The sequence below is a fragment of the Typopeltis vanoorti genome, chromosome 3, assembly GCF_054136105.1.
Source record: "Typopeltis vanoorti isolate ZY-2024b chromosome 3, IOZ_Tvanoo_1.0, whole genome shotgun sequence".
In the NCBI taxonomy this organism is placed as follows: domain Eukaryota; kingdom Metazoa; phylum Arthropoda; class Arachnida; order Uropygi; family Thelyphonidae; genus Typopeltis; species Typopeltis vanoorti.
Window position 1 is genome coordinate 53,375,045 of NC_143551.1, and position 13,965 is coordinate 53,389,009.

Sequence of the window (13,965 nt, forward strand, 5' to 3'; positions counted from 1 at the left end):
ACATTGTCAGCATCCAGTAATGCATTAGCAGAGCTAATCTCAGGTGGTATGGTCACTTAAACAGAATGTGCATGGAAAGATTAGCAAAACAAGTGTTCACTGCCAGGTTGGCAGGGAAACGACCCAGAGGAAGACCAAGATATAGGTGGATTGATACAATACAAAGTGCGATAGAAATATAAGATCTGATAATGTTGCTGTCTTGACAAGTAACAGACTGATTTGGAGGAAAATTGTAGATAGGAAGTTAGTAATGATGTAAATTTTTCATGTAGTACTATCATATCCTGTACACCCCTTGAGGGTACATGGCAGGAATACTGATTTTTGTCAACATCTCAGTGATGGAAGCAGCATACTCTGAAAATTTAGATAATGCTGCATTACCTTCATTAGTGCAGTTCTTTGGCAAAAGGCTTTATATCTTTCAATAAAACAATATTCTGTCACAAATCTAGATATTCTATGGCCTTTGTTTAAAGGCAGCAGTGTAGTTGTAATATATTTGCTAGCTCAGAGTTCCAGAAGAATTCCTCTCATCCATTAGTGGGACAATAAAGGTATCATTCTGCATACTCAACGTGACTGTCAAGCCTGAGCATTGCCTGTCAGCTTTTCAATTCATAGGAATGAAAGTTTAGATAATGTTTGTACCCTATTTCCATTTTTTTTCAAAGACCCATAGGTATATTGCTAATCTAAAGCAAAATTTTTATAGCAAACTATTCTCTATAACAGACTATTTCTGTGAGTTTGTTATAGTGAGAGTTAAGTATATTCAGAATATCCCCTCTTTTGCCTTAGTATTACTAATGTGAATGACACCAACATAGAACTTTTCTAATTCTCCTGCTAAGTATGCTTCTTATGTTGATGTCCCTATCTTTATTTTTTTAAGGTACTTGCTGCTTAAATAGTTGACTTTTCATTGTTTACTCTGATTTCCTGAGAAAAGCAGTAGAGAGGGGGAGGGAATCATTGAATAACTGTGTAATGCTTCATGTGGCATGTTACCTGATCATGTTTCATCATCATAATGTATGTGTAGTTTCAGCTGGTATAGAAGACAGTTTAGTTGGCTAAGTTCCAGATTTCCAGTCTATCTTCTTTGTTTAGCATCTAATCTCCTTTATCCCATGGATATTCCATAGTAATGGCATATCTATGGTATGAATGGGATTGGATATTTCATTAGAAGTCAGTTCTTTGCATTCATTATAAGCTATGTAGGGGTTATTTCCTCCCAGTTATTTAGCTTTAGCTTCTAAACTAGAATTCTGAGAGAGACATTTTTAAATCACATGGTTAATTATGCAGAAGATGATCATTATTTTATATGAGCACTTACACCAAAAATACATTATTCGCATAAATAAACATACAAATGAAGATTACAAAATAATACAGTTATATTTGCATTAACTTGGAAATGATTCAGTTAACTCTTGCTATAGTGAACTTTAGGCCAGATCCCATGGTGATGTGGATATTTATAAAAGTCTTTAGATGGTAGACAGTTTTCATCATCTACCGTCTAAAAAGACATGAAGTGAATCCAGAGGATTCCCATATTATTTAACCTTTAACCTCTTTTTTTTGAAGATGTAACTTTTAACTTATTTATTATACTAATATACTACAGTCAACTCGCACTATAGCAAACACCATTGTAACAAACAGCTCACTATAACAAACTACTAAAAAGTCCTGAACAAAGCTCTTGTCTTGTCAGATGTCATCTCCTTCCAGGAGGTCGACTACCATGAGCTTCCACCATGTACGGTTTTGTGCTTCTCTTTTGCATTCTTCATAGGACAAAAAGGTACAGTCCTTAATATTTCCCATCCAATCTGTTCTTTGTCTTCCTCTTCTTCTTTTTCCTTGTATCATTCCTTCTGGAAGTGTTTTTTAGGGATTCGTGCCTTAGTATGTGAAAAGGTAGGTTTTCCCTTTCTTAATTGTTTTCAACAGATTCCTATCTTCTCAAATCATCTCTAATATTTCTAAATTAGTTTTTTTTTGGCAGTCCATGGGACTCTAAGAATTCTTCTGAGAATCCACATTTCAAAGGCTTCTAGTTTATTTTCACAATATTTTGATATTGTCCAGGTTTCTGGACAATATAGCAATGTTGACCATACGTAGCATTTGGACAGCCTAATTCTTGTTTTTGTGTGAATTTCCCTTGAGGTCAGAATGTTTTTCATGCTAATGAAGGTTGATCTAGCAATTTCTATTCTTCTTAATATTTCATTATCACACTTTCCATTCTCTGTAATTAGTTGACACAAATATATATAACTCTCTATTTGATCTAAAGTATTTCCTCTGATCTTAATATTTATATCGGGTATTTTCCCTTTTTCTCTTGTTACCAGCATGGTTTTGGTTTTTTTTGAAGTTGAAATAAGTCCATATTTTTTACTTAGCTTCTGCATCTCTTCTAGTAGGTTTTGAAGATCTTTTTTATTTTCAGCTAGCAGTACTGTATCATCTGCATATTCCTGTCTCCTATGCTGATCCTTTAAATTCTTCTAATTGCTAGAAGATATTTTCAGTATAGAGGTTAAACAATATAGGAGAAAGAACACAGCTTTGTCTGACACCCTTCTTTACTTGGAATTCCTCCGAGATTTCTCCTGATATTTTTATTGAGGCAGTTTGCTCCCAATATAGATTTATCAGTAATCTGGTATCTTTACCATCTTCTCCTAAATTTCTGATCCATTTGATTAGTTGTTCATGTTGTATATTGTCAAAGGCCTTTGTGTAGTCAATAAAACATAAGTAGACTTCTTTCTGCTTCTCCAGATATCTTTCTATAATAGTTCTAATGTTGAAGAGTCCTCTAGTTCCTTTTTCCTGGAAACCAGATTGTGTTTCATTAATTTCCATTTTGATTTTATGTTTATTTCTTTCTAGGTTGATATATAACATAACTTTTGCTATCTGACTGATCAGACTGATTGTTCTGTATTCTTCACATTTGATTGTCTTCGATTTTTTAGGTATGTAGGAACTTTGAGTGCTTAAAATCTTTAGCAGGTGTCCAGTTTCGTATATTTTGTTACATATGTCAGTCAGTGATCCTATAGCCTTATCATCTCAAGCCTTTAGATATTCTGTTATGGATACAATGCTGTGCTAAACAAAAAATTCACTATAGAACTATTCCTGTGGTCTCCTAATTAGATTTATCTATAAGTGAGAATTGCCTTGATATATGAGTTTGCAGCCATTTTCAGTTGGATTCACATAAAATAAAAAAATAAAAAAATAAATAAATTTACATGAAACTTGTCACAGAAAAAAAAAAATCATATTTTTTCTTTGCATTTATTTTGACCAATCTCTTCAGTTTGTATTTTAAGTGAATGATCAGATCAGTTAACTGCTTCACTTGACAGTTAGTTCCTGATAGTTGTATTTTCATCTCCTTCTTCTGTTGTTTAGGACAAGAGCTTTAATAAAGTTCCTGTGCTTATCAGAAACAGTTTTGACAATTTTTATTCTAGTGATATCTAAATTCATTGATAATTTGTTCCTTAGAATTCCTGGAGTTATCTCTAATGCATGCTGAAAATCTATTTTTTTCATTTTCTCTTCCAAGGTACTCTAAGTTTCCATAGTTGTTCAGATACAGAAACCACATTTTAATGAAATTATGATTTTTCATAATTATGGAGTTATCATACGAGTATTATGGAAATTAATAATTATCATAAATACAGTGAAGGGAGGATCTGCTTTCCTAACTGTCATAAACAATTGGTTATTGGGAGGGGAGGGGGGGTAATTAGCAGTGAAAAGTTTTTCAGATTAAATTCTGGTAAATGTAAAAACAGAGTTTTGTTGCTACCTGTAATATTAGTACAGTTAGTGACTAAGTTTCAATGAAATGAAACACTCATTTATTTATTTTTTGTTTGTCTTTTTATATTTTATAGAATGAAACCAGCATCCTTTAGCTATGCAGGTACAAAAGACAGGAGAGGGAAAACCACACAGTTAGTGTCTGTATATCGTGTTCCAGCTGATGATTTGCTTTCATTAAATACCAAGCTTAAAGCCATTTCTGTTGGCAATGTACAGTAAGGTGCTATTTTATAACCTATAAATTGTATAAATTATTCATTTTATAGTAGCTTTTCTTAGACTGTGATCTGTGGACCTCTGGGGATTTACAAATATTCCTGTACATCTGTAAGTTATGTAAAAGAACTGAGATTCTTTTTTAAATATGTTATATAAAATTTAATATTTTTTATTATAAATTTAAACTTGTAAACAAGGAATCACTGACTTTATCAAAGGATGCCATTTGGAGTTAATAGCCTCGTTGCTATTAACTGCACTGCTCTGCACTTCTCAGTTGCAGGTAATCTACCAATTAGAACTCAGCTGTGCTGTAGAGAGCTCACATGTCTTTAATTCCCACAAAAATTTCAGTCACTGCCAATGCACCAGTGTGCATGCTGCATTTTTCCCCACTCACTTTTAGTCATTTAAAAATGCATGTAGATGTCTCATTGCAGACTCTGTGTAGGGAATCGCATTACTTTCTCTCTCTTCATATATGCCTAGTCAGTGTGTGCTTTGACAGCAATGCACAACTCATTTACAGTCACACTAAATGTCTTGATATTTGTAAGAGTTCATGACTCTTACAAATATCAAGACTAAAATTACAATAAATATTTAGTAAAAAATATTTATTTTTACTAAATAACTGCTCAAAAATTATTTCTTCGTGAATTTTCCAGGTGTTGTGCAGTGCATGCCTAGCACACCAAGAATATGCACTCCTGGTTGTATGTATTGTACATCATCACTTTTTCATGTTTTAGTGGTCTGTTGTCTGCCATGGCATGCTCTGCATTATGCATGGGGAATATGAGCATGGTTTTGGGTGATATTGTGTTGTGTGCAACAGCCTTATGGAAACTAAGTGTTCTGGTACACATTTCTATCACTATCAACCTAGTTGATTGAGTGAATAATGTCATTCTTGAGCCAAAAGGTCATAGGTTCAAATCTTACTGTGGCATGGATGTTTGTAAAAATTCATAATTTATCATCATCAATTTCCTGATATGTAGCCCCAAGGGATGTTCAGGTTGCTATGACAGCACTGCATAATTAAGTTTACATTATTATTAATTTCCATTATTATCAACAATTTTCCTCCAAATCAGTCTATTACTTGTGAGCACTCCATTTTGTCATATTTAACATTTCATGCTTCTAAGGCACTTCTCACTGAATCAGTCCACCTAGACCTTGGTCTACCTCTGGGTTTCTTTTCTGCCAACTGTTTTGCTAACCTTTATTCACCCATTCTATTTAAGTGGGCCATACCACCTTAGATTAGCTCTGCTGACATTCTTAAATGCTAATAATGCCAAGTTCCTTTCTAATATTTTTATTTTTGATATGATTCTGACATTGATGACATTAGTTCACTCTCCTAATTTTTCTCAGAACCCTCATATCTGTGGTCTCTAGTCTTTTATCAAGTGCTTTATTTCTAATATAAAAATTCATAGGTGAAATTTTCATTCTCTGGTGTGAGACTACTTCATTACTTACTGAAGTTCTGAAGTATGACAGTGGTCTAAAAAGTTCTCGGCCTAACAATGAAAAAACGAATTTATAATTTCAAAATTATTTTTATTTTTCATCATAATCTCCTTTAACACAATACATTTTTTCCAGCGATACTCCAGTATCATTATCCTGTCCTTGTAGTGGTTCTCAATAAGATCTGCAAAATACCCCTCTACTGCAATCACCTCTTGATTTGAAGAAAAACGCTGACCAGCGAGGAAGAGTTTTAGTTTTGGGAAGAGATAGAAGTCAGAGGGAGCCAAATCTGGGGAATAGGGTGGATGTTCCAACAATTCATAGTGCAGATCCCTTAATTTTCCCATTGTCAAAACACTTTTGTGGGCAGGTGCATTGTCCTGATGAAAGATGTTTTTTTCTTCTGCAAACCGGATCTTTTCTCATGAATTTTTTCATCTAGTCTGGTTAAAAGATTGGAATAATATTCCCCAGTTATTGTTTTACCCTTTTCAAGATAATAAACAAAATGCCTTTAGCATCCCAAAACACCGATGCCATGACCTTTCCTGCTGATGGAACCGACTTTTGTCTTCTTTGGCACTGAACAACCGGCTTCTGTCCACTGTTTTGACTGCTGTTTGGATTCTGGTGTAATGGTGAATCCAAGTCTCATCCACAATGCACAAAATCAGTTTTATTCTTGTTAAAACGCTCCAAGCACTGTTCAGAGATTTTCATGCGAGTGCGTTTTTGATCTGCTGTGAGCAAGTCCATCTTGCACAAAGCTTTTTCATATGCAATTCTTCATGCAAAATATATCCTACACGTTCTTGCAACAAATATATCCTACAATGCCTATAGTCTCAGCAATTTCATGCACTTTGACTCGCACTTTGGTCATCCAATACCATATTGGTCACTTAATCAATGATTTCTGGTGTTACTTTTTGGATGGCCTTCACGTGGATCATCCTCAAGGCTGGTACGGCCATGTTTAAACTCGGCAGCCCATTTCTTAATTGTCAAAAATGAAGGAGAAGAGTGCCCATAAACTTTTATGAACTTCCAATGAATTTGTTTTGGCGTTAAACCTTCTTTACAAAGAATTTTATAACTGCACGATACTCAATTTTATCCATTTCAAGGGATACAGACAACACTTTTGCTTCAGACAGCTGTATAAAACAACTACTTGATAGAATGACTTGCAATTTCACATGGATGTTTATGACAGATATACCAACTTAGAAAAAAAAAAAAAAAATTGTCGATAGTGTTGCCATCTATGGTCGAGGCCGAGAACTTTTCAGACTACCCTCCTAGCTTGGAAAAAAGTAATCTGTTTGGTCCCTTGAGCAGGAAAGCCAGTTATTTGATAATTAGCTCACCCACAGCACTAAATGTACAATAGGTTTAGAGCCTTTCATTAATGAGATGTGCATTAAAAAAAAACTAATAAATAATTACTAATTATATAAAGAGCCAAAGGCTTCAATTTGGTGACATGAACTTATTTAAGTTAAGGGATATTACATCATCCAATATTGTTTCTTAGCCGAATAAGAAACTCAAAGAGTTTCATACCGAATATAGAAACTATATAAAGTTCGGCGATTCCAAGCGTAAGCAATCCGTATTGTATCCAAGCGTATCCCATATTGTTTCTTAGCTGAACTATACTATGAGTTGCCTCAGTTTGCACTACCAAATGGGTCAGGTGCTGCACTATCCAGGTATTTGCTTACGCTTGGAATTGCCGAACTTTATATAGTTTCTATATTTGGCATGAAACTCTTTGAGTTTCTTATTCGGCTAAGAAACAATATGGGATGTAATATCCCTTAACTTAAATAAGTTCATGTCTCTGAATTGAAGCCTTTGGCTCTTCATATAATTAGTAATTTATTAGGACACCTTCTTGGCAAATCTTATACAAGGGATGTAAGTTCTGTTCGTTACAAACTTGGTATTAACTAGGTCTACCTACTCACTGATGAGACCTCAATAAAGGTTGAAACCGGTCTGGGTAGTGACCTTCTCTCATAATGTAGAACAGTAATACAGCTCCTAGGAGCTAAGTTCACATTATGGGTAAATACCAAGAATAGTGATTGGAGTTTGCTCCACCTTTACTATGAGTTGCCTCAGTTTGCACTACCAAATAGGTCAGGTGCTGCACTATCCAGGTATTTGCTTACGCTTGGAATTGCTGAACTTTATATAATTTCTTATTCGGCTAAGAAACAATATGGGATGTAATATCCCTTAACTTAAATAATAAATAATAATAATAATAATGTTCAGAAGCTTCTGGTTGAGAAAAATTCATTAATGAAATAGAAGTAACATACAGTCTTTTTCAGCATCTTCTTGTTTTTTTCATCAGTAATTGTAGTGTAGTGTACCATTGTGAACTGATGGAAAACTGACAGTACTTTGCTGAATATCATTATCTAAATCACATCATGTTTTTAGTATTGTACATGCATTCATTCCCTTGCCTTTATATCTTACAGTGCACATTGTCACTGGTACACAGTAATGAAGAAAATTGCATGTTTGTGTGTGTGTGTGCACACACACACACACAGGTATGTGTACATAATTTTTGTAACACCTGTGTACATATCGGGTATTGCAGTAATTATATATCAGATATTATAATCTACAACAAAAAAAAAGATGAATTAAAATAAAAACCACCTAAAATCTTTTATGATTCTAGGATTTAAATATAATTATAATTTTTCTCAATTTGTATTGTGCCTCATGGTAGTGCCTCAGTTGTTTATTTTCATGGTATGCTACTAAAATATTATGTTTTGTAGTTTTTGAAAGGAGTATTTTAGTTACATTTATTTTACTGTATTCATTTTTATAGATATAAAGATAAGCCACTCAAGCTTGGAGACTTGTCAGGAAACCAATTTCAAATTGTGTTGAGGTCAGTATGCTGTTTCCTGTTACAAGTTTTGGATGATTTGGTATAGACCCATAATAGATAAAGCATATATAGTTGTAGGTTGTTAGAAAGTTTTTCACTTGATTGTAAATTAAATATGCGAAGAAATTATATTATAGCATGTGAAGTATCTTAACAATTAGGCTAGATATAGAGGCTAATGGCTTCACATTTATCTTAACAATTAGGCTAGATATATGTTTATAGAGGCTAATGACTTCACATTAATTGCTTTAGTATCCTGCAATGCAAAACACATCCTTTTGGGTGCATATAATGCTATGCATTATAGGAAGGACTACTACCCAGACCAGTTAGACCTTTATTGAGGTCTCATTCGGTGGGAGCCACACCCAGAAGAGATACCAAGGTTGAAGTAATGGAAAGGTCTTATATTTCCATACACAGGTAGTTAAAAGGCCAATGACTTCACGTTAATTGCCTTAGTTGCTATTAATGTGAAGTCATTAGCCCCCTGTATATAAGTAGCCTAATCATGAAGATAATTCACGTGCAAACTTCGTTTGCTTAATTGCTACACTTCGTTTGCTATACTTGGATAAAGGGTTAAACCAGAATATAATTTCTTTGCATCTTTAATTTGTAAACAAGTTAAACACTTTCCCACCTTTCTGAGTATTTTAGTAATAAGGTGTTACACCTTTTCACTACCCATATATGGGAAATATATGACTTTTGCATTACTTCAAACTTGGTATTTCTTCTGGATGTGGCCCCCCACTGATGACATATATTGATATTCATCTTTGGATTTGCTTGCTTCTTGGGGAGTAGAGAAGCTCCGCTCAATGGTGGGTTTTTGCCTGTTACTGAGTGGTGCCACTGCTGATTTTCCTGTCCTAGAATGATTCAGGTCAGTAGTGATGTGTGTAGTTGTTATTCTGTAGATAACCCATTGAGATTTGGGGTGATCTTGTAGATCACTCAGTTTTTGGAAAGATATCCCTGCACTATAACATACCTCAATAACAGTTGAAACTGGTCTAGATAGGTGGCCCTTCCTGTAATGCATAGCATTATACACACCTGAAAGGATGTGTGCTTTGCATTATGGAATACTTAGACAATTAATGTGAAGTTACTAGTTGCTGTATACAAGTAGCCTAGTTGTAAAGATACTTTATGCACAAACTTTGTTTGCTTACACAGGATTAACCTAGAATATAAATACTATTTAATCATCATCATCATAGTTTATTCACAATATGATACAATGTGAAAAGGGAAAAGAGATTTATATTAAAAATTAAATATTGCAAATTATGGTCTTCCACGTCTCTATCTTGAGCTAACTGGTAGATGTCAGATGGAGTATTACAATTCAGTCTACTGATGGTTTCACATATGTATTGCCAGAATTGTTTGCATGGTCTTCCTCTACTGCAGTTGCCATCTTCTGGTTTGTACAGGATAAGGGATTCCAAAAAGGGTGAGACTTCAGGATGTGTGAGTTGATGTCCAAGCCATCTGAGTTTAATAGTTGTAGGTTAGACTATAATTTATAAAACATTAGCGAAACATGAACTTTTTTCCCTCACAATGTCAAATATTTCTGTTATTTTATTCTTTTAAGTCATTTTCCCTTTTGCTGAAAACTTACAATACTTATTGTGCATGTAATGTTGGTATGTTTAAAGCATTGTTTCCTGAACTTTCAGTACCTTCCCCCCCCCCTTTAAATTTGAGTAACATTATAATTTGCATTATAAATGAATTATAATAAATTGATGTCTCATTACTTTCATTACAAATATTTGATCCTGACACATCGATGTGTCATTTCTCATAGTTACCACAATCATTTTCATTTCCTTCACTATTTTCTGTTTGCATTTTAAATATCCTGTTTTTAACTGGTGAGAAAAGAGAGATATTAATTATTATTAGACTGCACTTCACAATTGTTAATAATCAACAACACGGCTGCTAAAAAAAAAAGTGAGAGTATTATCTATGTGCTTATACCTCCATCACACTTCCATCACAACTTATAACTCCAACACGACTAAATATGTATAGATTTGCACACAGGTGGTGAAATAGCTAAACATCATTAGAATTTAAGATATGAACAATTACAAAATGTAGTGCAGAGTTCTGACCACATGGTCCAAGCAATGCATTTGATAGTTATCATTCTGTCAACCAGATGCAGTCCTAATGGAGGGCCATCAGTACATGCCAAGAAACACATTTTGTTTAAAACTTCTTTGAGATTTTTTAGTTATTGAAAATGCAATTATAAAATAGACTTGTACTCATCTGCAACAATATTATGACAAAAATGTAAAAGTGCCTTGTACTTCCTAAAGTATTTTCATCTACCCCTGAAGTATGCATACCACACTTTGGGAAACACTGGTCTATGGAATTTTATTTTGGAAACAATGTGATTTTTTTGCCATCTTTTGGCACTGGTTTCACCACTATCTTACATATAGGAAGGCATAAGAGTCAAAGCTGTATAACTGAGAGGAGACCTCCACATAGCCCTTAAAGGAATGCAGAGAACCGACCAGGGCTTGGGTATCTACCTGGATACTGAATGAACAAGGATGGGCTGGCAATTTGGGATTTAGCCAACCAAATTGTATTTTTATCGACTTAAACCAAAATACAAAATGATGGTACAACATGACAAAATTTCATGCTGGCTGGGGCGTTGCCCGGTTAAACAAGGCCCCTGTTTTCACCAGGGAACCAGGATGAACAGCGAAAAGTCAACTACTGGAACAAATCTGAAAAAACACCCCAACTCAACATCACCAGAGTTGAAGATCCATACTCAACATAAGAAGTCTGAATGGCAAAGAAATGGAGCTAGCTGAGGAATTAGATAAGTACCAGATCGACATAATAGTGGTGACTGAAACAAAAAAGACAAAAACTGGTGAGATCTTTCTGAGCAATAAATACAAAATGTTACATTCAGGCAATGACAATCAAGTAAAAGAAGGAGTAGCCATAGTATTCAACACTAAATACGAGGCTAATCTTCTTGAATGGCCAGCAGTATCAAGTAGAGTGATGTGGGCAAATATCAGAATGGGGAACTGGACAATGAGAATTATTTGTGCCTATGGTCCCACAGAAGGTTCTACTAAGATAGAACTGGTGGAATTTTTTGAGGATTTAGAGAAAGCAGCTGACACAATTGAAAAAGGAAAAGTTGGTACTTGTTGGGGATCTAAATAGCCGAGTATGAAATGATTTTCAGACATACAAAAATATATTGGGAAAATTCGAAGAAAAGAGCAAAGCTAATAATAATGGCAAATACCTGTTAGATTTCTGCTCAGGACATGGACTGGTTATTACTAACACCATGTTCCAACATAAAAATGTGCACAAATTCCCATGGAGAGAAGAGGCAAGAAATAAGAAAAGTCTCATTGACTATGTTATTGTTGATAGTGATGTTTTCTCCCTGGTGCAGGACACCAGAGTGCATAGAGGATTTGAAATTGGAATTCATCACCATTTAGTCTTGAGCAGGATAAAATTGAATTTCATATTGAATAGAAGAACATATAAGAAAGTTTTAAAATGAATAAAAGTTGAGAGCAGCTCTCAGACGTGAACTATAAACTAAAATACATAAAGATTATTGAAGAAAAAATGAAAGAGTTTGAGAACAGCAACCAAACCTTGGAGATTCAGTGGCAAGCCTTGAAGAAAACCTTGACTGATTCAGCCAGAGGCATGTGGTGAGGTTGTCTGCAAGGATAGAAAAATGAGAACTCCATGGTGGACACAGGAAGTTAAAGAGGCAGTGAAGGAAAAGAAGAAAGCATATCAAAAGTTCCTGGCAAATAAATCAGCTTGTGCTCTTAGAGAATACAGAGACAAATGTAAGAAAGCTAAACGCTATATAAAACTAGCTAAACAAAAGTCATGGGAGGACTTTGGCAAGAACATAAAAAATATCAAGAAGGTGGCAAAATATTCCGGAGGTTTGTTGAAGATGCTTAGAAATGCAGGAAAGAGTGCTGTAAAAGGAGCTAGAGATGATTAAGGTGACATGAAAACTGGAGAAAAAGATATCCTTGAAGTATGGAGTAATTACTTTTCAAGAAATTTTACTATTCGAGAAATTGCTAAATGAAACAAACAGTGATAACACAGTGGTAAAAAACACTCAACAGGCATACAGTCAGGAATACATATCCATACTTGATGTAGGAAAAGCCATCAAAGGCTTGAAATGTGGAAAGGCAGCAGGAGTTGATGATATTCGACCAGAAATGCTGAAGTATGGTGGTAGAAAAGTCTTGCAGTGGCTGCACTACATAGTTCTGAAGGCCTGGACAGAGGGACGAATTCCCGATGATTGGAGTAGAGCTCATAGTACCCATATATAAAAATTTAAATAAAACTGAATGTGAGAACTGCAGAGGTATTTCCCTGCTGAGTGTTCTGGTAAGATATATGCAAGTATACTTGAGAAACGGTTGAGAAGAATTGTGGCAGAAAAGCTTGGTGAAGAACAAGCTGGATTCAGGCCAAATAGAGGCTGTCAGGATGAGATCTTCACTTTATGACAAATAGTTGAGAAATCATGGAAATATGACAAAGATATTTTTTTAAGTTTTGTCGATCTGGAAAAGGCATATGACAAGGTGCCAAGAGAGAGAAGCTATTCAATACTCTACAGTTATATATTGCTTGATATAATGCAGTGGGGCATTATATCAAGCAATACTTTGTCTTTATTTGAGTTGTAAGTCAGCAGCTAGAATTGAAGGAAGTACAGGAAGATGGTTTAATGTTAAATCTGGTTTGAGACAAGGATGTACATCAGGGGTTCCCAATCTTTTTGTTTCCTAGAGCACATTCTAAAATACCGGTAGGGTGACTGGCACCATCTATTTTTTCAAGGAAATTTTTTGAATTCGTTTGTTAAATGAATATATACAAAGTTTACATTATAATCAAATGTTTTATTACTTAAAAGTTTACATTATATAAAAATTTAAATATATATATGTAAGTTAATGTGATCTTTGGCATTGCATTTCATTGGCCAATGCTTCATAATTAGGAGAATATGATGATATTCCAGTTCTTAAACTGGAATGAACAACTTCGAATGCACATCTACTTTACATTGTATGCGTTTAATACTCATCATGTGTCATTAACGCATGCGTCATATAGCATGCCATGAATTGTAGTGTGATTATTTCAAACTATACGGTTGAACAGCGGCAGGCACACACAAATTGGTCGACGGGCGCCATGGTGCCTGCAGGCATAGGGTTGGGAACCCCTGATGTACATTATCCCCCTCTGTTATTCATTATCTATATCGATCACATTATGAAGGAAAGTGGTATTAGACATGATATCAAAATTGGAGATGTTAATGTCAGCTTTATGCGAATGATGTTATAATTCTAAATAAATCTGCTACAATT

The 13,965-nt window shown here is 34.6% G+C and overlaps 1 protein-coding gene across 1 annotated transcript in view; it reads left to right on the plus strand.

Moving 5' to 3' along the window:
• The window catches only part of Pus7 (pseudouridine synthase 7), a 184,876-nt gene that overhangs the window by 101,639 nt on the left and 69,272 nt on the right, over window positions 1–13,965 (plus strand). The window contains exons 7-8 of the mRNA XM_090390419.1: window positions 3,948–4,091; window positions 8,447–8,509. Coding sequence (XP_090246545.1) covers window positions 3,948–4,091; window positions 8,447–8,509 — 207 coding nt within the window. The remainder of the gene's footprint in view (window positions 1–3,947; window positions 4,092–8,446; window positions 8,510–13,965) is intronic.